Genomic DNA, 22,193 nt, shown 5'->3' with positions numbered 1-22,193 from the left:
AAGGAGAAAATGTGTGTGTGTGGCGAGGGGGAGGGCGAGCACTGAGCAGCCGCGGCGCGCCTGGCAATCGGGCCGGGTGGGGCGTCCGGCGGAGGCGGGGGCGGAGGCGGGGAGCGCGCGGCGGCCGGCTGCCCGGTTTTGCGCGCGAGCCGAGTGGGCGCGGGCAGGCCGAGGGCGCCCGGAGCCGAATCGGGCGGCGGCGAGGAGCGGACGCGCTGGGCGCGCGGAGCCGTCGGCGGTCGCTCGCTGCGGGGCCGCCTCGGTGGATGAACTCGGGCCGCTGGGCGCACAGCCTAGGGCAGCGTCGGCGGCGGCGCGGGGCTCCAGGAGAGCCGCGCGCTCCCAGGGAAGGCGGCGTGTGAGCGCGGCCGGGCGCGGCGGCCTTGCTTCGCGCGCCCCAGGCCCCCCGGCCCCGCTCGTCCCCGGCCCGCCTGGGCTGCGGGCCCGGCTGTCGTCCTCCCGCGGCTCCCCTGAGCTCGTTCCGGACGCGCGCCCGGGCGGCGGGGCTCCGCGGCCGCCGCTGCCTCGGGGGAGCGAGGGCGGAGGGTGTGTGTGCGCGCGTGTGAGCAGGGCGCCGGCGGGGCTGCAGCGAGGCACTTCGGAAGAATGACTCTGGAGTCCATCATGGCGTGCTGCCTGAGCGAGGAGGCCAAGGAAGCCCGGAGGATCAACGACGAGATCGAGCGGCAGCTGCGCAGGGACAAGCGCGACGCCCGTCGGGAGCTCAAGCTGCTGCTGCTGGGTGAGTGCGGCCCTCGGGCCCGTGTGCCCCCCGCCCCGGCTCGCCGCTGCCCCCCCGCGCGCGCCCCCGGCCGGCACCCGCACCCGCACCCGCGCGCGCGCACCCACAGGGGCCGAGGGCCGGGGCTGCCCAGCGCGGAGCCGCGGCGTGCGCCTTCGGTGTCAGTCAGGGCCGAGAGCTCGGTGCGCCGCGTCTGCGGGACGGTTGAGCGTTCGCGCGAGCGGCGCGGGTGGGCGATGGCGTGTGTGCGGTGGCCCGCCAGCGTCCATTGTGGCGCGTTGTGGGGTGGAGAGGGAAGGGTGGAAACGGGGAGCAGACTCAGGACTGGATTCTGCTAGGAAAGGTGCTTGTGGAAGCCGCGGCCGGCGCCCCACAGAAACCCGGCTAATGTACTGGGCAGGGGCGGGGCGGGAAGGCTAGCCCAAATGTGCTCTACTGTAGTCACTAGGCCACCGAGAGAAGCGACCCCACAAGAGTTGCTTGGCCAGTGGATGGTGACAGGCGTCTCTTCTGCACCATTCCTTCCGGAGAAAGATGAAGGATCAGGGAGGGTTGTACTGTGTGGTTGTTGACAGCGGATGGGTATCTTTTGTTTAATGAGGCGACCCAGATGTATGCCTGAATTCACTGCAGTTTCTACTGGAAACCAGCACAGCCTCTAGTTACTCTCCTGGAAACAAACAGAAACCTTTTGTTTCAAACGGACATTTTAGTATCTTGCCATCTGGGTTCCAAGAAAAACGGGAAGAATGCGAGAAAATTTTCCTCTAATCTCGTTTAAAAAAAACAAAACCAAAAAGCGACAACCTAGCATTCTGAGTGAACACGAAGTTAGCAAGAAAAATCTGTTTTCATATAAGAATTATATTGATTATTATCTCTGCGAGAATGTTCAGAATCAAGCGATCAGGGTTCACGAACAAGCAAGCATGACATAAGTCTAAGCCATTGTGGTAGGAAGCGTGAACAGCTAGCTTTGCAGGAACAGGCCTGAAAAATGTCTGCACTTGTGTTTATTTGTACGAGTAAAAATAACGCTTCTCAAACATTTCTCTAAGAAAAGGATATTGCATTGTTAGTTCAGATTTGAGAAGCCCCCCCCCCCGTTTTTTTTTTTTTTTTTTTTTTTTTTTTGTAATCTGGGGCATTCAATCTGCTGGCTCCAGGAACCCATTACCTTTGGGACTGAACTGCTCATATGTACTGGATCGCTTACAATCAGGAGCAAAATATAATCACAAATGGTTACCAGTGCTGTCTCCTTGCTTTGCCTTAAGTCTTCATATTGAAATCCAATGAGGTAAATGTGCAAATATGAAATACTCATAAAGAACAGAAGGCAAGGGGCAGAATGGGAAGGTGGGTTTCAGAGGAATGGAGCCAGGGGAATGGGAAAATTGGATAAGTTAAGCCTGTCCACCCTTGTCATTTCTGTTACTTCTCATGGCTGAAAAAAAGGATGCCTTTTGATTTTTTTTTTTTTTTTTGAGAAGGGAAAAGCAAGGGCAAGTGGAATAAATATACAGTGTTCCAGTGTACAATTAAGAGGAAAGACATGTATTTTAGAGATTTTTCTCTGAGACCTGGGTTTTAATTTTCCTTTGTTTACAGTCTTCATATGTTTGTGTTTAGCTAGGAACAGGGCATTTGAGGTCTCGTTAACCAAACTTATTTGCCTGAAATTTGACAGCTCGAGGTTTCCCAGCAGCTATGAGTTTGGTTTGTCAAAGGGCTTAGGTTTAAATGCCTGAGAGGGGAATACACTTACAGAGATACTTAATTACATGCTATGTATTTTAATAATATATCATGCTTTAAAAAATGAACTTGGAAATGGTTGCTGAGGAAAAAAACCCTATAGTTGTACTGCTAAAAAAGTGGTAGGTATAAGTGTGTGGCTGCCCTCCCCCCCACTTAATATATATTTGAGCAAGGTTTCACACAGCCCCACCTTACCTATCAAAGGCAGACTGTAAGAGGCGGTAGAAAAATTTGCTGTTTATTCAACACCTACATTCATGAGCAGCACTTAAAAAAATCATAGTTATCTGTCAGAAACAGGAGCCCTGGATATCTTTAACAGTCATTATTGTTCTCAATCTACATAGGCTTCTCTCCCATATGCAGTACCCACACTATTTGTGTAGTCATGACAGATACTAAGTGTAAATCTCGTATGTGTATATGGAGATGTGACTTTACTGGCTTATGAGTTTAGCCAGGAACTGAGTGTTGATTTGAACAAGGGAGGGTTTTGGGGAGGGGCTCCTTTGGGGAATTCCTGGTCTTGCTTTGTGAGTAGCCTTCATTTCCTAGTTCTTTTGTTCATTTTACCAACCCCCAGCCAGAAGAGATGACAGAATGTATTCCTTCACTGTTTAAAGTTCTTTTTTTCATCATTGGTCACTCATTTACATGGAGGGATCACCCTTGTGATGAAATTCTGTGTAAAATTGTTTTCAAAGTAAGTTTTTGTTCAAGGCTGACATTCATGGAAAGGGTTTGCTCCACAGGGATGTAATTCATTGTTCACATAATTATTTATTTCTTAATAATATAGCAGTATCACAAAACAGTGGTTATCTGACTAGGTAATCAAGTGTGGTACTAAAATTTGGGCTCTTTTGAGTAATAATCCAGCACTTATGCCAGTGTGCTCTGTATTTATTCTATGGTTGCTTACCCATTTTGATTTCGTTCTTCTTGAAGAGTGATCTCTGACATTTCATCACAGTAAGAGTTCATAATTTTTGTCTTGTTCTCTTTAATTCATTCATCCTAGTGTTGGTTTTCTTTGACCCCTGAAACAGAACTTTGTATTCTATATGGAATATAGAATACACTAGAAGGAATTTGATATTTAATATCTTGCCTTTAGAGTTGAAACATCACAAATATTCATTAGATATTTCTGTTGTTGATACATAGGTTACAACATTTAATTATTGATTTCTCTTCAAGTTTCTGAGGAACAAATGGTCCTGAATGCTTTAGGGATCATACTTACTGGAAAGTTTTATTCAGTTCCTTGAAGATACTACCTTTCTCCCCAGTAGCCTGTTGTTTTATGTGTGTTTAAAATCTCTACTCTGTCGACCTTAGTCATCAAATTAGCAAACTCTTTATTTATGGATTCCTCTTATTGAAAACAGACAGCGTTTATGTCAGTCTTATATGGAAGAATGTATGTATTTGACCCTTAAAAGTGAATTATATTTAATTTTTTTATTTGTTCCATTCTGCAAGCTTGTGAGGTAGAATTGTGTTTGTTTTGTTTACTACTAAATCCTAGCTTCTAGGACTGTATCTGTAAGAGTGGTTTTAATACTTGCTGAATAAGTAATTTAGTGATCTTGAAAAAAATTACGTGTAATTCTTTGAACCATGCATCCCAGGGTCCTAGATGTCTGTGCAATGCATTGTGTTTGTGCCGGGTATGTTAGAATGGGAACAGCTTTTGAGATTGGAAATTGAATCCAGCATCTCACACTTGCTAAGCAAGTGCTCCAACTTCATACTTTTTATTTTGAGACAAGGTTTCACTAAGTTGTTTAAGGAAGCTTTGAGTTTGGATCCTTCTCCTTTATCCTCTTGACAGCTAAGATAACAGGTCTGCACCTTTAGGCCCAGGTCAGTCATGCTTATAGCATGTAAATTTCAAAAAAACCAGGCCATTCTATACTTTGATTACTGTTTATCATATAAAGACTAGTTTACACATATCAATATTTTATTGGATGTTTTTCTCCCATGATACATTGATCATAGTGAATTTTTAATACTCCTTCTTAGATGATCAAACAGATTTTTGTAATTAATACATACACTGACATGATGGAAACTTCAGCGGTTAAGTGCCGACTGTTAGGAATTGGGATTTGTATTGGAATTTACAAGTGTAAAGCAAGAAGGGACTTGAAAGGCTGGGAGTGGGTGCTCTGTACAACCTAAGTTAGAGAGTATTGCTTTGTACACATTTAAATACTCTTCCAATTCCCCCTTAGTAGCTGTCAGGGTTGGCTGCCCTGAACCTCCTGCCCTGGAGATAACAAAATATGGTGTTGCTGTAAAGACTGACCAGTTTTTTTTTTTTTTTTAATGCTTTTTAATCCTTTTGTTTTTAAAGTGTTGAACATGTTTCTAAAAATCAAGATTTATTTGTATGTATTTCTTCCTTTGGAAAAAAGTCAAAAAGCAGAAAAGTAAAGGTATTTATATCTGAATGCTGAAATGGAAACATGTCTTAGAAATCCAAGCCATAGCTCTGATTGACAGCCTTCAGAGTAAGATTTTTTTTTTTCATGGAGCTGTGCAGATTTCCTATCCTTATCTGTCATGTACCTGTCTTATGCCTGTGGATCGTCATCAGAGAGTTTTGAACTACATTAAAACCCTGCTGAAGGTTTTTCTGTGTGAAGTTACTCTGTGTGGATCTGTTCAAATTTTGTATGTAGGGGTTGAAAAGGGAACCAGAAGAACAATTTAGTAGCCATTTTGTTTACCACAAACAAAATTGGTAGCTTCTTTTTTATTTAGAAATACTAGCCCAGTTCCCGTTTACAAGGTGGCTTATGTTCATTTTCTAGACATGCTCAATAAATATAGTTTTTTTTTTATTACAGATGAATTTTTAAGGATCTGAAACAGCCTTTATAACTATGAGGCTTATGTGTGCTACGCTAAACTTAGCAGAAAAGGGAAAAGATTTTTCTTCATGATCCAGCCAATCTTTATATTGAGAAAAAATGAACAGGGTTTTCCAGGATGATTTTGCTTCCAGAATCCACATCAACTTCTCTTTGATGGGAGCTGTTGTTGTGTTGATGTTAGTGGAACGATGATTGGGGTTGAAGAGGGAAAATAGAGAGTGAAGGGGATGTCTTGGGAGAGGGAAGCCATTTTCAGGTTGGGAATGTTTTCTCAAGAAGGCGGAGGGGCTGTCTCCTGCAGACCTGGCATATTGGGTTGAGAGGGATGCATATATTTGTAGCATCAGATTTAAACTCACTTCCTGGCTTAAGAGGCAAGCAGTGGCGATTTTCAAAGGGAAACTTCTACAGTGGCTGTTAGGTAATCATTAAGATTTGTGCAGAATTAATCCTTGGGAAGTGTGAAATAGCAATAGAAGGTAAGACGTGTGATTGTTGGTAATTAAATCTGTGGCAGTAACTGTACAGTAAACAGAGCATCTTCTCTTGTTTTGCTGAATGGAGTAACACGAAGAACAGCAGTTCTCAGACCCGGACCCTGTTTTGAGAATGCAGCAGTTACTAATGATGTTCCACGGTCACTTTTGATTTGCCATGTCACTGATATGTAGACATCTGACTGATTTCTTATCTAATGAGTAGCAGCATGGCAGAAGGACCTACACATACTGACAAGATGAATTAGAGTCCCAAGTGGGTACACAGAAAAACAAACAGTTGTTGTGGCACTGAGAGCCCCAGACTGAATTTGCCATGTTAGTTAGGCCTATGGTTAGCCTTCATACCTAGCTGTCATTTCTGAAGTCAGCACGGAATATTTGCTAAAAGCTTTTATTTTTTATTTTTTTGGTGCAGGGGATTGAATCTAGGGACCCATGTGTGCTAAACATGTGCTCACTGCTGAGCCACACCTCACTTCCAGCCTCTATAGTTCAGTATTAAAAAACAAAATAAGCATTGTTCATAAGTAAAATTATGAAGATCCAGCACACCCACTTGCTAAACAAATGCTTGCCAATTACTGGAAAATAAACTTTATGTCCAGACTTTCTTCCCAGTCATATATTAAGAAATAATCGCCACCTATCAGATGCTCTCCACATGAAGAAATGTTAAGCAGGTCTGTGTGCAGAGCTGTGTGTTACCTGAATTGTTGCTTAGTTATGTGCCAACAGGAAGGACCCAGTCTCCAGGCAGGTTTCTTGGTTGTTGCCGATGTCACCTTGCTCGCTTTTGTGTTGCTTCATCATGCAAAAGAAAAGGCCAAATGTATTGTGGACCGTCGTGGGAGCCTTTCTGGAGTCCACACAAGTAGGGAAAGTGGCTGGTCTGGAGAATGTGAATTCCTAACTTAATGTTCATTATTTCTTTGAGTCAGGTAACTGAAAAACTACTGGAATGGAAGCTTCTGTGTGGCAAAGATGGTGGCCCAGGATCACAGCAAGCATGGCTTATCTGACCTTGGCTTTATTTTCAGTAACTAGGGATATGGAGGCAGCTGGATTCCCACAAGAAAGCAGAATAGTTGGAGGGAATAGATGCAGATTTCTTGCTTTTTTTCCCCAGTGGGTATTGTCCATATGTTCTCCATTTTCCGTTCCTGTGGCCCACCTAGGGCATACAGTAAGAGGCCTTGTGTTTTAGAGGTGGAATGCTTGTGGCCTCATGGCTTCCCATCCATTTTCTGCTGAGAATGTTTCATTGTCACATTGCTTCAGGGTGGAAAGCAGTAGATGCAGCTGTTCTGGTGGAGTGCTGTTAGCCACACAGGACCTTTGAAATTTCAGAATTCCAAGCACAGTTATTGTAGGGTTAATCTTGGGTTGTGACCAGTCGGATTGCCTTAGAAACAAAGTAGTTTCAAATAAGTGTTTAATGGATTGTGGTGTGGTTGGGATCTGAAGTGTTATTAATGTCATTATATTCTCGAAACCTCACAGAAGGGAACAATAATTGATCCACAAATTAAGGAGAAAGAGGTGAAGTGAAGTTTTTTGGCTCTGCTACAGGAAGAGTGTGTTTAGGACCCAGTATGTATATTCCATGGAGATAGCCTTGTGACCCCCCCCCCCCCCTTGGAGAACTGAAAACACAAATGAATTGCCTCTTTCAAAACTACTTGACTTTTTTTTGTTATTACTTGTTAAAAGCTGGAAATAGAATATCTTTTGTTCCTTTTTATTTTTCATACACGTCTTTGCTGTAGGGGCAGCAGTGTCATCAGTGGCCTCTTTGCCACCTTTGTTACCTGGTAGCTGCAGCTTTCTGTCTGTAGAGGTGCTTGTGCTCTGCCCAGCCTTTGGTACCACACCCCTTATGAATACCCCCACATGTTTATTTTCTCTTGATGTTTGTGAGGATCCTAAATGTTGCTGTGTGCATATTTTCTCAGACTTGGAGAACTTCCCATTTCTGTCAGACATCATGTGGTCGTGAGCTGTGTGTGAAGTTAGCTGCCTCCTCGGTGCATTAAAAGAAAGGGGTCTGTGATCGAGTAAAGATGATTGGCTTTTTTCTGTAATTCTTACTGTGGTACCCAATAGAATGCCAAATCCCTTTTCCTTCCTTTTCTAGAGGGCAGGGACTTGAGATTGGTTCATGATTACCAGCAGAGAGCTAGTGAGCCAGTGCAGGGTAATCTAATGGGCTGCTGGGTTTGCAAATAGGATGCCGTGTGTTTGCTGGAATGGTAAGGTCCTCTGGGCTGTGGGCATGCGTGGAGTAACAGCACGTCTTTGTTATGCAGTGCTTTGAACACTCTGGTCTCAGCTAATTGAGAGCCTTATAGTGTCTCTTTTCTGATTGCATTTCCGCACAGATCGTTGGGGAGGATGTGTTTTTGTTAGGCCCAGTCAGTTTGGGGTACATTCTTTTAGGGGTATGTGTTTGTGTGTGTGTTTCAAGGTAGCGATACAATGATTTTTTTTTCCGCATCATGAATTGATATTTTAAGGTCTGTACCTCACTATGCTTGCCTTATAATCAGTGTATGTTCTTTCTGCACATGGCGGATGCAATTTTCCTCTTGTCCTAGAGAGATGACCCATTTCCTGCGACTGGTTCTAATAATACAGGATGACTTTAATTCTTGTTCATAGTTTGTCCTTAAAAGAATTGCAGGACTCTGTAGCTTTTGTGGCATATTTTTGAGAACTGACAAGTCATACAATGATTTGAAACAATGGCAGATTGGCTTTGTGAAATAATAAAACACCATTATGGTGCATTTTGAAATAGTTAATGTATATCTTCCCCCAACCTGTAAAAAGGCAGTCAGTATTCCTGCCTTACTTGTCTTGATTATTTTTCTTTTCCCTCCCCTATAGAGTGATCTTAATGGGTAATTCTGTTCATTTGCTTAGTTTGTTTTTTTCTATAACGGAGAATGAAGAAATTAAATGAGATCTCCAAGGACCACGTGAACTTAGAAACTCCCTTCTCTTTTGTAACCTTGGACCTCAATTACTTTCTGTCTTAGTTCATCTGTGGATGAGGGGTCTGAGTATTTGGGAGTGGGGAGGGTACCCCTCTCCTTTCATGAGCTTTACAGGAAGCATTGCCAGTCTGGTGGGCCTCTTGCTGACTAGCTTGGATCTTCTCTCTCCTTGCTGCAGTAACTCAGTGTGATACAGGCAGTCCTGCTGCTGGTGATTGCTGGGGGTGGGGTGGGGTTGGGGTTGGGGAGGGGTGGAGAGGTGGGGGGGTCCTCATGTTCAGTAAGCAAGGCCTGAGAGTGAGGCCTTAGCTGTCCAGTGCTCCCTCCTGCTGCCTGCCTGGCATGGTGCTGATAGGAGCTGTGTCTTCACAGAGAGTGGTATCAAAATCCTTCTGTCATATCAGCATGGGTCTCTTGCTTCCTACAGGAAGGGCGATATCCTGGGAGGCACAGGGGTGGAGCTGGAGAGACAGTGCTGGTGCCTTGCTCTCTTTAGGCAGGGGTCTTTTTTTAACTACCCTTGCCAGCTTCCTCTGACTTGCTACTTTTGTTTTTGTTCCACTGGGCTTTAAGCATTGCTTCTACTAGTTTACAAATAATCTGTTTCCCAAGTGCAACTCTGCCATTTTCTGTGAGTGATGACAGGTGGGCTGGTGAGGTGGGCGTTGAGGCCTCATATTCCAATGAGGAACACATCGGGGCTCTCTTGTGTTTGGAGGTGGTAGGAGAGATGCAGCAGTAAGCAGAGCACTGGTGTTCATCACATCCCTCTGCCCCTCTTTTCTTGGGGCTTACAGTATATCCAGAAAAATATCCGTGGCAGGGATATATGAAGAATTTCATACCTTTTTGTTTCAGATGGATTTGATGCTATGACCTCTACCATTCTAGTTGGCATGTACATAGTTAAGAGGAACCTTAGGGCAACTTCCTTTTCCCTTGTCTGCATCTCTGGAAGAGATGTGGTCAAAGAAACACCAGCAAGGCTCTTACTGAGGTCTTGGGAAAACTGAGAAGAGCCAGAAACTGCCAGGGAAGCCAGGCTGGTGACTGACGGTGGCAAGCCCTGCTTTCCTCAGCCTGCTGTCCTCTCAGTATCATAGCATCATGCTCTTGGCTTTGCTCTTGGCTTTGTATTTGGACAATATTAGGGCAAGAATAGTGACCAGGCAGAGAATAGAGATGGGATCCAAGGTGTGGAAAGGCAGAGAGTGCTGTTGTTGTGTTCACCAGGCTCTGGAAGGGAGGCAGGGGAGCAAAGGAGAAATGTCTATCCTATTGCTCAGTGGCCTCCATCAGGAAGCAGGCAAGTGCTGCTTCCTCTTCCAGCTCCCCCCCTGCCCCCCACAGCGTTTCTTGGTCTTTATTCTCCCTCCTCAGTGGGGAGTTGGGAGGTGGGCAGTCAAGGAATCTTTGGTTGGATGGGAGGACTACGTTTTCAGTCACACAGTGCAAAGTAGGTGTACACGGTTCAGAGCTAAAGTACTGCAGAGTCTGGCAAAGAATGGTCCACATTTAAAAAGAGTTTGCAGCCTGGTTCTACCATGGCTTTTCTTAGTTTTTGTTTTCTGTCAGATCCGTGAGGTGCTTAAAAATATGTTTCTTCTGAGAACTCTGCTCTCCTGTGTGTTTTGAGCCACCCTTGTCCAGGAAATGCTTTTATTTGGCTTGCTTCTCCTAGAGCAGAACACATTTCAGTTGCCCAAAGCAACAAGAAGATAAGCAGTATCATGAGCTATTCTTGCTGGACAGATTGATATTCAGATACAGGCATGTTTTGCAGAAAGAACTTAAAAATTTTAGTAGAGAAGAGTCTATCAAGGGGGTCTTCATCTTCAAATCTATCATAGGCTTTTTTTTTTTTTTCTTTTTCTTTTTAAAATCTACAGTCTCATGAGTTTTTGAGGCAGGGTTTCTCTGTGTAACAGCTCTTGCTGCCCTGGAACTCACTCTGTAGACCAGGCTGGCCTCAAACTCACAGAGATCCTCCTGCCTCTGCTGGGATTAAAGGTGTGCACCACCACTGCCAGGCTATTCCCTAACATTTTTAAAAAGTACTCAGTGTCTGTTTCTAATTGAGACCAGCGTTGAAAATGGAGCTGCACTACTGAGATCCCAACTGAATGGGATTTCTTGACTCAAAATATGGGAAAATGTATTTTGAAAACAATGAATAATTTGAAAGAACTGTAGTTCTAGAACAAAAAGGTACTTGAAGTCAGTCTTCAGTTCTATGCTTCATTTTCTGACGGAACTAATGATTTGCCTTAGCTGACTCCTTGTAGCAAACTCTTGGTTTACAGCAGTGAGTCTGGAGGGGAAGTCCTTGCTGTGTCCAATGACTAATGCTCTATGGACATACCTATTTTTGTTGTTATCTTCTTTGACAGGGTCTCACTCTGTAGCTCTGGCTATCCTGGAACTCACTCTGTAGACCAGGCTGGCCTCAAATTCACAAAGATCTACCTGTCTCTGCTTTCCTAGTGCTCATTCTTAGGTTTCTTATGTTGGACTATTTAGGATGTTCCCTGAGAAATGATTAGAATGTCAGACACTGTTTCTTATGGTGACAAGTCCCATAACTTTTCTCATATACTGATTAGCACCTAGCATTTTCTTGGTAAAGTGTAGTACGAATATTAAAAACACAGAGACAGATATTGGGGGTTCAAGCTGAAGATCAGATAAACAAAGCAGCCAGCCACTAGAGAGTTCTCACTTCTACCAGTGTTCAGATTGACCAAAGGGTCGATCCACCGAACCCCACACCGTTCCCGACTGCACTGCTGCTCTGACTCACTGAGACTGCACTGAGCTCCTTATATTCTCTCTAGTGCTGGGATAAAGGGCACCAGCTCTGTTTCTCTTGTAGACTGATGCACTCTCATGTAGCCCAGGGTGGCCCTGAACTCACAGAGATCCATCTGCCTCAGTATCCTGAGTGCTGGATTAAAGGTGTGTATTACCAATGCCTGGCCTTTATGACCATTGAATGGCTTAGCTCTAAATTAGGTGTATGGCTGACTAGTGGCTTAGCTCTGCACTCTGATTTTCAGGCAGGCTTTATTAGATCATAAAATATCACCACAGTAAAGTGTTGTTTCATTGGAGAATATGATGAAACTTTATGTATATTTCCTTAGAGAAACTTTCCAACTCTAAATGCCTTTTCACCAAAGACCTCTGAGAAGCCTATTTCCTACAGGACTTCCTTCTGCTCCAGACCATGCATACTCTGGGAACTGAGTCTTCTCTGGGGTTTTTCTAAATCCCCAGAGTCTGTGAATTGCTCCTCAGATTACAGTGTATCCTCCAAGGATTAGTTAATTAATGCCTTCTGCATCAGTCAGGCCCAAGTCATGTGGTCACACAATTACATTTTTATATTTACATACACAGACACACACACACACACGCACGCACGCACGCATGCACGCACGCACGCACGTTTTTCGAGACAGGGTTTCTCTGTGTAGCTTTGGAGCCTATCCTAGCACTCACTCTGGAGACCAGGCTGGCCTCGAACTCACAGAGATCCTCTTGCCTCTGCCTCCCGAGTGCTGGGATTAAAGGTGTGCGCCACTAATGCCCGGCTATATTTACATACTATACATATTTATTACAACTATTCTTCCTTTTTAGTATTGAATTTATATTCTTTTTTTTCTGTTTTTAAACTAGAAGTGAGCACTTAGTATTTTTTCAAGTACTTTGGTTGTTTTTAAAACAGCAAAAAAAATTTAGTAGTGAAAAAACTATTTCATTTAATACAAAGTTCAAGTCTGAGACAAAAACATTTTTTCTCACTTGAGAGTTTTCTTATGTCCTTAAATAAATTATATTTTTATGTTAACCTTTGAGTAAATGACAGTCCATTCTGTTATTTAATTATATTTTGTTTGTTTTCAGTGATCATGAAATTATAGAAATGAGTAGTTTTTTTCATACATAATTGAAAAGATGAAACAAATTAATCCATAGATATCCAAAATGTTCCAGTATAACATAAGAACTATGACCCTTTTCTGGGTGTTCTTTTTTTTTTTTTTCTTATGGATTTTCAAGACAAGGTTTCTCTGTGGCTTTGGAGGCTGTCCTGGAACTAGCTCTTGTAGACCAGGCCGGTCTCGAACTCACAGAGATCTGCCTGCCTCTGCCTCCCGAGTGCTGGGATTAAAGGCGTGAGCCACCAATGCCTGGCTCTTTTCTTTTTTTTTTTTTTTGTCTCTTCATTTCTTTTGCCCATTTATATGCTCCAAGCATGCAGATGAATAAACTCAGATTTTTTTGTCATATTTACTGAAATTGATTTAATCCCTCCCTGTTGTTTTTTTCTTTGTTTTGTATTATTCAGTAGGTTTTTAAAAATTATTATCAAGCCAAATTTGTTGATCTTTTGGTATATTCTATTTCAAAATGAAAATCTTAATGTGTTCTAAGGTACCCCATGAAAATCCAATTTGTTGCCATTGCCATATATACAAACTAAATTGAGTGTAGTGTTATTGTCACTCTTGTATGGTTATTTTTGAATATGGAAATGAAGTATGCATGTAATTCACATTGTCTGTAAGCTGTTCAAAATGTAATTATTCAATGATATGTTCTAGATATTGTTAGGTTAATATAAAATTTTCATATCACAATTAATAGTTTTTTAGCATTGTAGTGGGATGGTGTGTATGTGTGTGTGCACATGAGTGCATGCTTGTGTGTGTGCATATGTGCGTGAGCTATCTGGGTTGAACCCAGAGCCTGGCAAATGCTGGGCAAGTCCTCCACCCAGAGAGCTCCCGTGTCCCCAGTGCATTTGAGTCTTATGGAAGTGGCTAGTTTGCATCAGCTCATAAAATCTAGTTCTACAAATTTCATCTCAGCTTTACAAAACCCAGTGCCTTCACTTTGGCAGTTTGAGATTAGCTGTGGGAGGAGTGTTTACCACAGAAATTGGAGAAAGCTATACAAATCAGGGCTCTCCAGGCCCCTGGAGAGCTAGTTGTTTACCAAAGTATCACTGTTTGTACTTGATGAATTTTTACTTTGATTCCATCAAGACAGTTTATAAGCAGTGCTGCAGTGGCTGCTGTAGGGATTGCATCTCTGTACACTCCTAGGATACCACCTTCAGGCTGAGTTCCTGGCATAAGATTGTCAGCCAGTGAGAGGCTTATTTAACAATTGACCCTGCTTTCAGAAGTGTATACATGGGGTTGCTTTCATATTTGTTGGCAATGTTACTGCTTTGGACCATTTATGTCAGTCTGATTGACAGACATTAAAATGATCTTGTATTTATTTGCACTTTATTGAACAGGTTTCTGTTGTAGTCTGTGTATTCTTTTCAAAATTGCCTACAAAATATACTAATAAAAAAACAAAATCAAAAACCCTAACAAATGCACTATCACTTTATTTTTTATTTAAAATATTTCTTATACAATGTATTTCAATCATATTTCTTCCCCTCTTCCCCTTCTCCTCCCAGATCCTTCCCATCTCAATACCCACCCACCCAGCTTTGTGTTCTCTCTCTCAAAATAAAAGCAAACCACAAAACACAAGAATGAGAATCAAACAAACCAATAAGGCAGAAAACAAGAAAACAAAATGAAAGAAAAGTCTATACAGAAAAAAACATGGAGTTCATTTTATGTTTGCCAACTACTCCTGAGTGTGGGACCTGCGCTGGGGTTTGCTTGGTATACTCAGTGACACTCCTTTATAGAAAACTGACTTTCCCTTTGCCAGCAGGTATCAGTTACAAATAGCTTCTTGGTTAGGGTGGAACCCTATGTCCACTTCCTTCACTCATGTTGGAACCTCATCTGGCTAAAATTATGCAGGTTTTGTGTTTGCTACCACAGTCTTTGTGAGTTCTTTTGTGTATAATTTCTTTTGGTTCTACAAGACACTATTTTCTTGGAGTCACGAATCTCTTCTGTTTCTTAGAAGCTTTCCACCACCACCCCCTTCTGCATAGATCCTTGAGGGGAGGGGTTTGATGAAGGCATCCTGTTTAGGACTAAGTGTTCCAAAGTCTCTCATTCTCTATACATTGTTCAGTTGTAGATCTCTGTATTAATTTCCACTTAATGCAAGGAACAGCTTCTGTGATGATGATTGACTGAAGTACTGATCTGTGAGTACTGTAATAGGAGACATTTTTATTGCTGTATTCCATTGACAGAATAATAGTAATCGGTTTTCCCAAGGCCCATGACCTATAGAGTCTTTTCAGTTCCAGGTATGGGTTCCATCCCATGGAGTGGACCTTAGATTCAGGTTTTAGAAAGTGGTTGGTTATTCCCATAACATTTGTGCCACTATTATAGCAGTGTATTTTGCATCCAGGTCATTGTTGTAGGTCCGAGGGCCTGTAGCTGGATAAAAGTGATGATTTCTTTTCTCCTGTGGTAGTGTGTGTAGATCTGCCAGCACTATGAGCACTAGTCAGCAGGGTGAAGCTTCTTAGTTAGGCACCAGACCAGCTTTTCTGTATTTGATGACATAAGTGAGCGTTGTCTTCGTCAGTAGGGTCTTCCCATCAGGTTGTGAAGAAAAACTAATTGCCTTGGCAATAACCTGTTATGTTTTGGTGGTGGTGGGACAGTATTCTGTGGGACTCCTTTGGTCATGATGTAACCCATTCCTGGCACTGGGAGCTTTACTTTCTGTCATAAGATACCTACTTGGGGCCTTTTCTACTCCATTATATGGTGACTTCATTTAGATGCCTTTTATGTATGTATGTATGTATGTATGTATTTTAGGAAGCTTTTACAGTAGTAGATTTCTGTATGGCTTTTCAAATGGCCTTTGGTGGTAGTTGCCACCTTTTCAGCATACCCTACTGGTGTGCACCATTACAGCCGCCTTAAAAATCACTTTAAACTCGAACATTGTTAGTGCATTTCTAGAACTTTGAAAGGACGCCCTAGACAAAAACTCCACAGGTGTGTGTAGGGGGGTGGGGTGTGACGACGAGGATGATGACAGACAGCTGAGAGACTTCCAACAGGCTCTGCTATTGAATTAAGCAGAGCAGTTTTTACTTGTGATGAAGCCCAGTTTGTCAGCTTTTTCTTTGTTGCTTCCACTTTCAGTGTCAGATGTTAAGAAACCATGGCTAAAATCCAGGGTCATGAACGTTTCCCTTCCTGTTGTACTGAGAGTTTTATAGCTTTACTTAGGCATTGCATGTAAGCTTTTAGTCCAGTTTGGTCTGGTTTGACTTGATCTGGTATCAGGGCTCTGGATTTTTTGTTTTGTGTTTGAAACAGAACTCCTCATTCCATTAGCCTAAATGAGACTCAGATCTGCTGTGTAGCTCAAGCTGGCCTCCAAATTAGCCTCTACTGTGTTTATGATTTTATCATGTGGACTTGGTTCCCCTTTTTAAGTTCTTCACTGCTACACATTCATGTGTATCTTTCTCCCCTTCTCCTTTTCCATCCTTCCCTCCCTCCTCTCCTCTTCCCTTTCTATTCCTCTCTCTTACACTTTCCTTCCCCAGTTTTCTGGAGACAGGGTCTCCTGTAGCCCAGGCTGCCCTTGAACAGCCTGATCTTCTGCTTCAGCCTTCCAAGTGCTGGAGTTGCAGGTGGAACCTTTACATACAGCTTGACTTCTAGTTGTAGTGTTTTGAATATGTCACAGCACTTTGTCAGAGGCCCTTGGGTGCTCTTGGTACCCATCCTTACTCATTTCCCTTTGCTCTGTTTCTTTAGGTTTATAGTGTGGTACTTTTTCTCTGACAGATTAAAATCCTTCAGTTCTTTAATATTTTTCTTGACTTAAGTTAGAGCTGTTGAAGGCTTTGCATGTCTCTTTTCCTTGTTATCTTTTGGCAGATATTCGAAAATTACAACATTCACTGTCACTTTCTCTATACTTTTTGGTTTTCTGGGATAGTCTCATGGCAGATGTCTAGTCCAGGCTGTCCTTGAACTTGTGTCAGTCCCCCTACCTTAGCTTCTTTTGGGGAATGTGCCATGATACTAAGCTCTTTTTTGTTACTGAGCTATGGTTAAGATAGTTTAAATTGTTCCAAATGATGGCGATCTTTTTTAGGTTCTGCTAGTTATTCCTTGTTTTATGTCATTTAGACAGAATATGGTCTTGTTATAGCCTAATTGATTTTTGTTCTATGGACAAAACATATGTATATATGTATAATAAATATATGTATATTCATTTGTATTACTTATACTTGTCACTGATTACCTCATTTAAGTTCTGAACTTGCCAAATACTAAATATTTGCTGAAATCTTTTAGCTTAGTGTTTATGTCAATTTCTCCTTTTTCTAGGAATTTTTGCTTTTTTTTTTTTTTTTTTTTTTTTTTTGGTTTTTCGGGACAGGGTTTCTCTGTGTAGCTTTGGAGCCTATCCTGGCACTCGCTCTGGAACCCAGGCTGGCCTCGAACTCACAGAGATTTGCCTGCCTCTGCCTCCCAAGTGCTGGGATTACAGGCGTGTGCCACCAACGCCCGTGAATTTTTGCTTTTAATGTGTGTGAGTATCCTGTTTTGAGATAAAAATGCCCATGAGAATTAGTATTTAATCAATTTTATGGATAGTTTTAGATTGTGAATTCACAAGTGTTGAGTGTTGCTTTGTTTACATTTGCATCGAGTTTTTCTCTCATTTTCAACTATTCTTTTTGTTTTGTTTTTCTGGTTTTTTTTTTTTTTTTTTTCACACTACATCTCCACAACAGCCACAGTACCTCATCGTCGGTTCTGTGGGTCACTGAACGCCTGTGTTTAGAACTACAAAATATTTTTCTGGTTTTTTTTTTTTTTTTTTTTTGAGATAGGGTCTCACTGTGTAGTCCTGCCTGGCCTGGAACTCACTGTGAAGACCAGGCTGGTCTCAAGCTCCATCTGTCTCTGTTTCCTGAGGCAAGGATTAAAGGGGTGTGCCACCACACTTTTCTATTCTATTTACTGTTGTTAACTTTTCAGTTTTTAAAATTAATTAATTTTGTGAGGTCATGTGTGTGGAGGTCAAAGGATAGCCAAGTCTTCTCCTTGGACCTTGTAGATTCTGGCAGGTCATCAGGCTTGGCAGCAAGTGCCTTAACTCACTGAGCTATCCTCTGGTCCTGTACAAGGTTTTTGTTGTATTTTCTATGTTGATAATTTGGAAGTGATGTAATCTGGATTTTTTTTTCCTCCTTCCCTCTTCTTTTGTTTTTGAGACCGAGTTTTATTTTGTAGCCAGGAGTGGCCAGGAACTCACAGAGATTTGCCTGCTCTGCCTCAGAGTATGGGGATTAAAGATGTGGCTTCATTCTTGGCTATGCAGTCTAATTTTAATCTTAAGTTAATGTTTTGGAACCCTATATAGTTTTCAGTAGCATTATGCACATTACTTCCCAGTTTGTCAGCTTCAGAGAAGAAATAGTTTTATTATGTTTCCCCATGTACAGTAAAGCAGACAGTCACCAAAGCCAGTAGTGGGTCACTGTTCACTTATTCCAGTGTCCTGTTGAGGGTGGGATGTGTGGTTTCTGTTGAACTACCCAGCTCAGACATAAGTACTTCATTAATGAATTGCTGTGACTGTAGTCAGATAAACCTCTGGTTGTGAAAACACATTCTGGCCATAACTTAGTGGCCCCTGATCTGTATTACCTTTGTTTTCTACATTTCCTGGTGTTTTATTTGTGTTATGCATTTTATTCCTCTTGTTTATTGTAAACATACAGGCAGTACAAGGCATAAAACCATTCTTCACATCTTACTGGTGAGTGTTAACAGTAACACATTTAATTTACACAAGTTTTATTTCTGTAGCAGTCTTTTCAGAGACAGCAGTGAATGTATGGAATGATGAACTGTCTAAAAACTGTAAAACTGTGAATTGCTAAGGGCATTTTTCTTAGGTCTGTGCTTTATCGATGGGCTTTTAGTGGCTAAATTTTGGAAAAACTGAATTACCTTAGTTTGAATATAACAGATGTTTGTCAGTGGGCTTCAGGACTTTCTATGTTCACAGAGCTAACCCGTGTTTCCTCTGCTCTGTTCCTGCTGTGGGAACAGCTGTCTGACCATTCACATCTGTCTTAACCTTCCTGGCCTGCCCTTCTGCTACAGACTCTCCTGTTCTTCCGTGGCTTCCATCTGGACTCTCTGCAGGCTCCACTCTAGTGTTTGAGTCTGCCTGCAGTCTCAGTCATCCTTGTTTGGAAGATGGTTGTACAAAATTTCCTAAACTTATATAGGGTAGGGCTCACACACTTTCACAATGTTTTAAGAACTCCTTCAGATTTTGATTTCATGTTAAATAGTGGGATAAACACGAGAAATAATTGCAAGTTAAGTCTGAAGAATTTCACCCAAATATTAGGACACATATTGTTTATTGTTTTGTGTCTTTTGGAAATTTTATTGTAGGTGTTTTGTCTGTATTAAATATATTTAGCATGAATTATGTGTTTAAATGAATATTCTTTGATTATCTATCTCCCCAATGCTGGGTATGGAACCTAGGGTCTTGTGCATGCTAAGTAGAGACTCGATTGATACCTCCAAGTAGATTTTTTTTTTTTTAAATAAAGGGTCCATAGATGAAGTAATTTACACTGATTTGCTTGGGTATAGGAGGCATACATGACATCTCTTTTTATATCCACATCGTTGTCACGTGGTAGACGTTCCTGTAGTGTTTGCTGACATCTGAATTTATTTTATTTAATTTTTTTTTCCGAGACAGGGTTTCTCTGTGTCTTTGGAGGCTGTCCTGGAACTAGCTCTTGTAGACCAGGCTGGTGACATCTGAATTTATAAGAAGTCAGCCTGAATATTTCTTTGTGACTTGCCTCTTCATATTTGTTTTTATAACATGAGAGCTTAGCAGGGTCAGCAGGTTGTGCTTCTCTGTTTTGTCCTTATTATTTTTCTCTACATACTCTGACCCTATTCTATATATAGGTTATCCTGTAGTTCAAGGATTTTCCCCAATGTATGATTTTTTTCTTATATTGTCATAGTACCTTTTTTCTTTAGACACACCAATCATTTATAACTGGGTTCTGAGGCTTCTCTACCCAAACTGTCAACTTCTCTAGTTGCTTCTCTCTATTCCTTCCCATGAGATTTGCTCAGAGTTTCTGTATCACTCACTTGGCAGTGCTTGGCATACAAAGAACAAGTGCCAGAAATTTGGGGTTGAATGAATGAAGTGCCTGTTGTATATTACCTCCAAATTCCCTTTTAATTTTTGCAAGTGTTTGTTTCTCATTCCCTTTTGTATCTCTGAGAGTTACTGTCTCTTTTAGTGTCCTGTTCCAGCAGTGCATATTTTCTTAAATTTTCTTGATAAAGACAAAGCAGAACCAATAGCTTGTCTTCATTTTCTAGAGTAAATGTTCCAGAAGGTTCTTTTCTATATTCTATGCCATGCCTTCATTTTCATTTAGGAAATGTTCTAGATTTTGTCCAGCTTACTTGTCCAAGAAAAGGTGGGTGGATTCTCACTGACTTGGCTCTGTATTTGTCCTGAGCTCATGTCTTTCTTTTATTACTGGTGGGAGATCATGGTATGCATTTAATTTTAGTTCTTTTCTCAGTAAAGTGGCATGAAGACTGGCATCAGCTCTGGGTACGTCTTTGAAGTTCACTTCTTTATGTTGTTGACTCTTGCCCTAATTCCTTCTGTTTCCCTCACTTAGAGGGAGATGGTTTCAGACAGCCTTCTTCTCGATGGTCACTTTGCCAAAGCAGAGTTAGTTCCTGAGTTATGTGGATTCTGAGGGAAGACTGAAGTGGGCTAACTTTGTAGTTTTCCTTAACCATCTTTCCCCCTCAATTAGGATAGGTAGGGATTTGAGTTCCATTCAGGTGTTACTGGCTTCTCCAGGGGTTGGAGATTCTTTTTCCACAGGCTTCCCTTAGTCTTATTTTTATGAGCAGAGGCACATGTGTGGACACTGCCTGGTCCACTTATACTGTCTGCTCTTAAGTCCTAAGCTATTGTTGCCTTAAGTGAGGATTTCTTTCTCAACTTTCACCTTTAAATTGTTTTAAAGAATAGAATTTTTTTTCCCCTTAAAAAGTCTCATTAGCCACGTAGCCCTGGCTATCCTAGAACTCAACTGTATAGAGCATGCTGACCTGGAACCCACAGATACTCACCTGTCTCTGCCTCCAGAGTGCTGGGGTTAAAGGTGTGCACTACCATGCCCTGCCAAAGTTTTTTTTTTTTTTTAATTTTCCTGGCAAAATTTTAATTAGCATAATGCTTGTATATATTTGTAGGGTTCAGCATGGCAATTTGATACATGTGTACAGCATGTAATGATCAAGACAAGGGGCTTGCATCTAAGAGCACTGTGCCATCTTTCCAGGAAGTCTGCTCTGAGTTTTGATGACTGTAATTAACACAAGTGAAGACCTTCCCAGAGAGTTATAATTACAGAATTTCCACTAAGAATATGTTTTAAAGTCCGAGCTTGCACCTCATACTTGAGTTGCCTATGTAATATCTTCAATTTGTGCCTTCTTGAATAGTCAGTGGGATTAATTCTGTCTAGTTATCTGTTTGCTAGAAAGCTTTCATAACATGGATCTGAAGTTTGTTTGTAATTAGTTCCAGGCTTCATGCCTTAGAAATGTAGGGAGATTGGAACTCATTGGAACATACCCAGTTTTCCTAATGATGCTTCCTGGAGTGTCTTTATTCAGTATCATGAGTTCTGTCTATCATTTCTCAGGAAATAGAAACCAAGGCTTATCTTTTATTACCTTAGTTTTACTCTAAACAGAAAAAAATCCCTATACATGAAAATAATACAATGTATGGTGTGTGTTGGAGCATATAACATTTCTGTATCATCTTCTGAACTAAGATGCCTGTGAGTCCAGACCAAATAAATCATGTCAGGAAGTTTATAGCAATTTTGATTGCAGCAGGTATTCTCTTTCTGTCTTTTCCTGCTGGTCCCCCAGTTGCTGATATATATTTCACTTTTCTCAATGTAGTTCCATGTTGCTAGTTTGGTGGTTTGTGACCTGTAAATGATAAAAACAGTTTTTCTGCATTTTCCCACATCTCTTTAAATTAATTTTTCCCCTTCTCCATTACTGTGAGTACTTATTTCATAATGAATTTTATCTTATTCTATGGGATCGAGTTCATTTAAGCTTTAGTCCTAGATTTCTAGTGTTTGTGATCCTATCCAGTTCCTTACCAGAAGAAAGGAGATTTACCTGTTAGGATAGGTTTCATAGGAAATTACATGTGGGGGAAAAACAAAAAGAAAGCAAAAAAACCCCAACAACAACCACAACAACAAACTGCC

General features: G+C 41.7%; 1 protein-coding gene across 1 annotated transcript in view; it reads left to right on the top strand.

The window, feature by feature from the left end:
- Positions 1 to 606: 606 nt before the first annotated feature.
- Positions 607 to 22,193, top strand: part of Gnaq (guanine nucleotide binding protein, alpha q polypeptide) — a 239,918-nt gene continuing 218,331 nt past the window's right edge. Inside the window, exon 1 of the mRNA NM_001244052.1 lies at positions 607 to 742. Within this exon, the coding sequence (NP_001230981.1) occupies positions 607 to 742 (136 nt within the window). The remainder of the gene's footprint in view (positions 743 to 22,193) is intronic.

Source organism: Cricetulus griseus, chromosome 3 (genome assembly GCF_003668045.3).
Source record: "Cricetulus griseus strain 17A/GY chromosome 3, alternate assembly CriGri-PICRH-1.0, whole genome shotgun sequence".
Lineage (NCBI taxonomy): Eukaryota > Metazoa > Chordata > Mammalia > Rodentia > Cricetidae > Cricetulus > Cricetulus griseus.
This window is presented reverse-complemented; position numbering and strand designations above follow the sequence as displayed.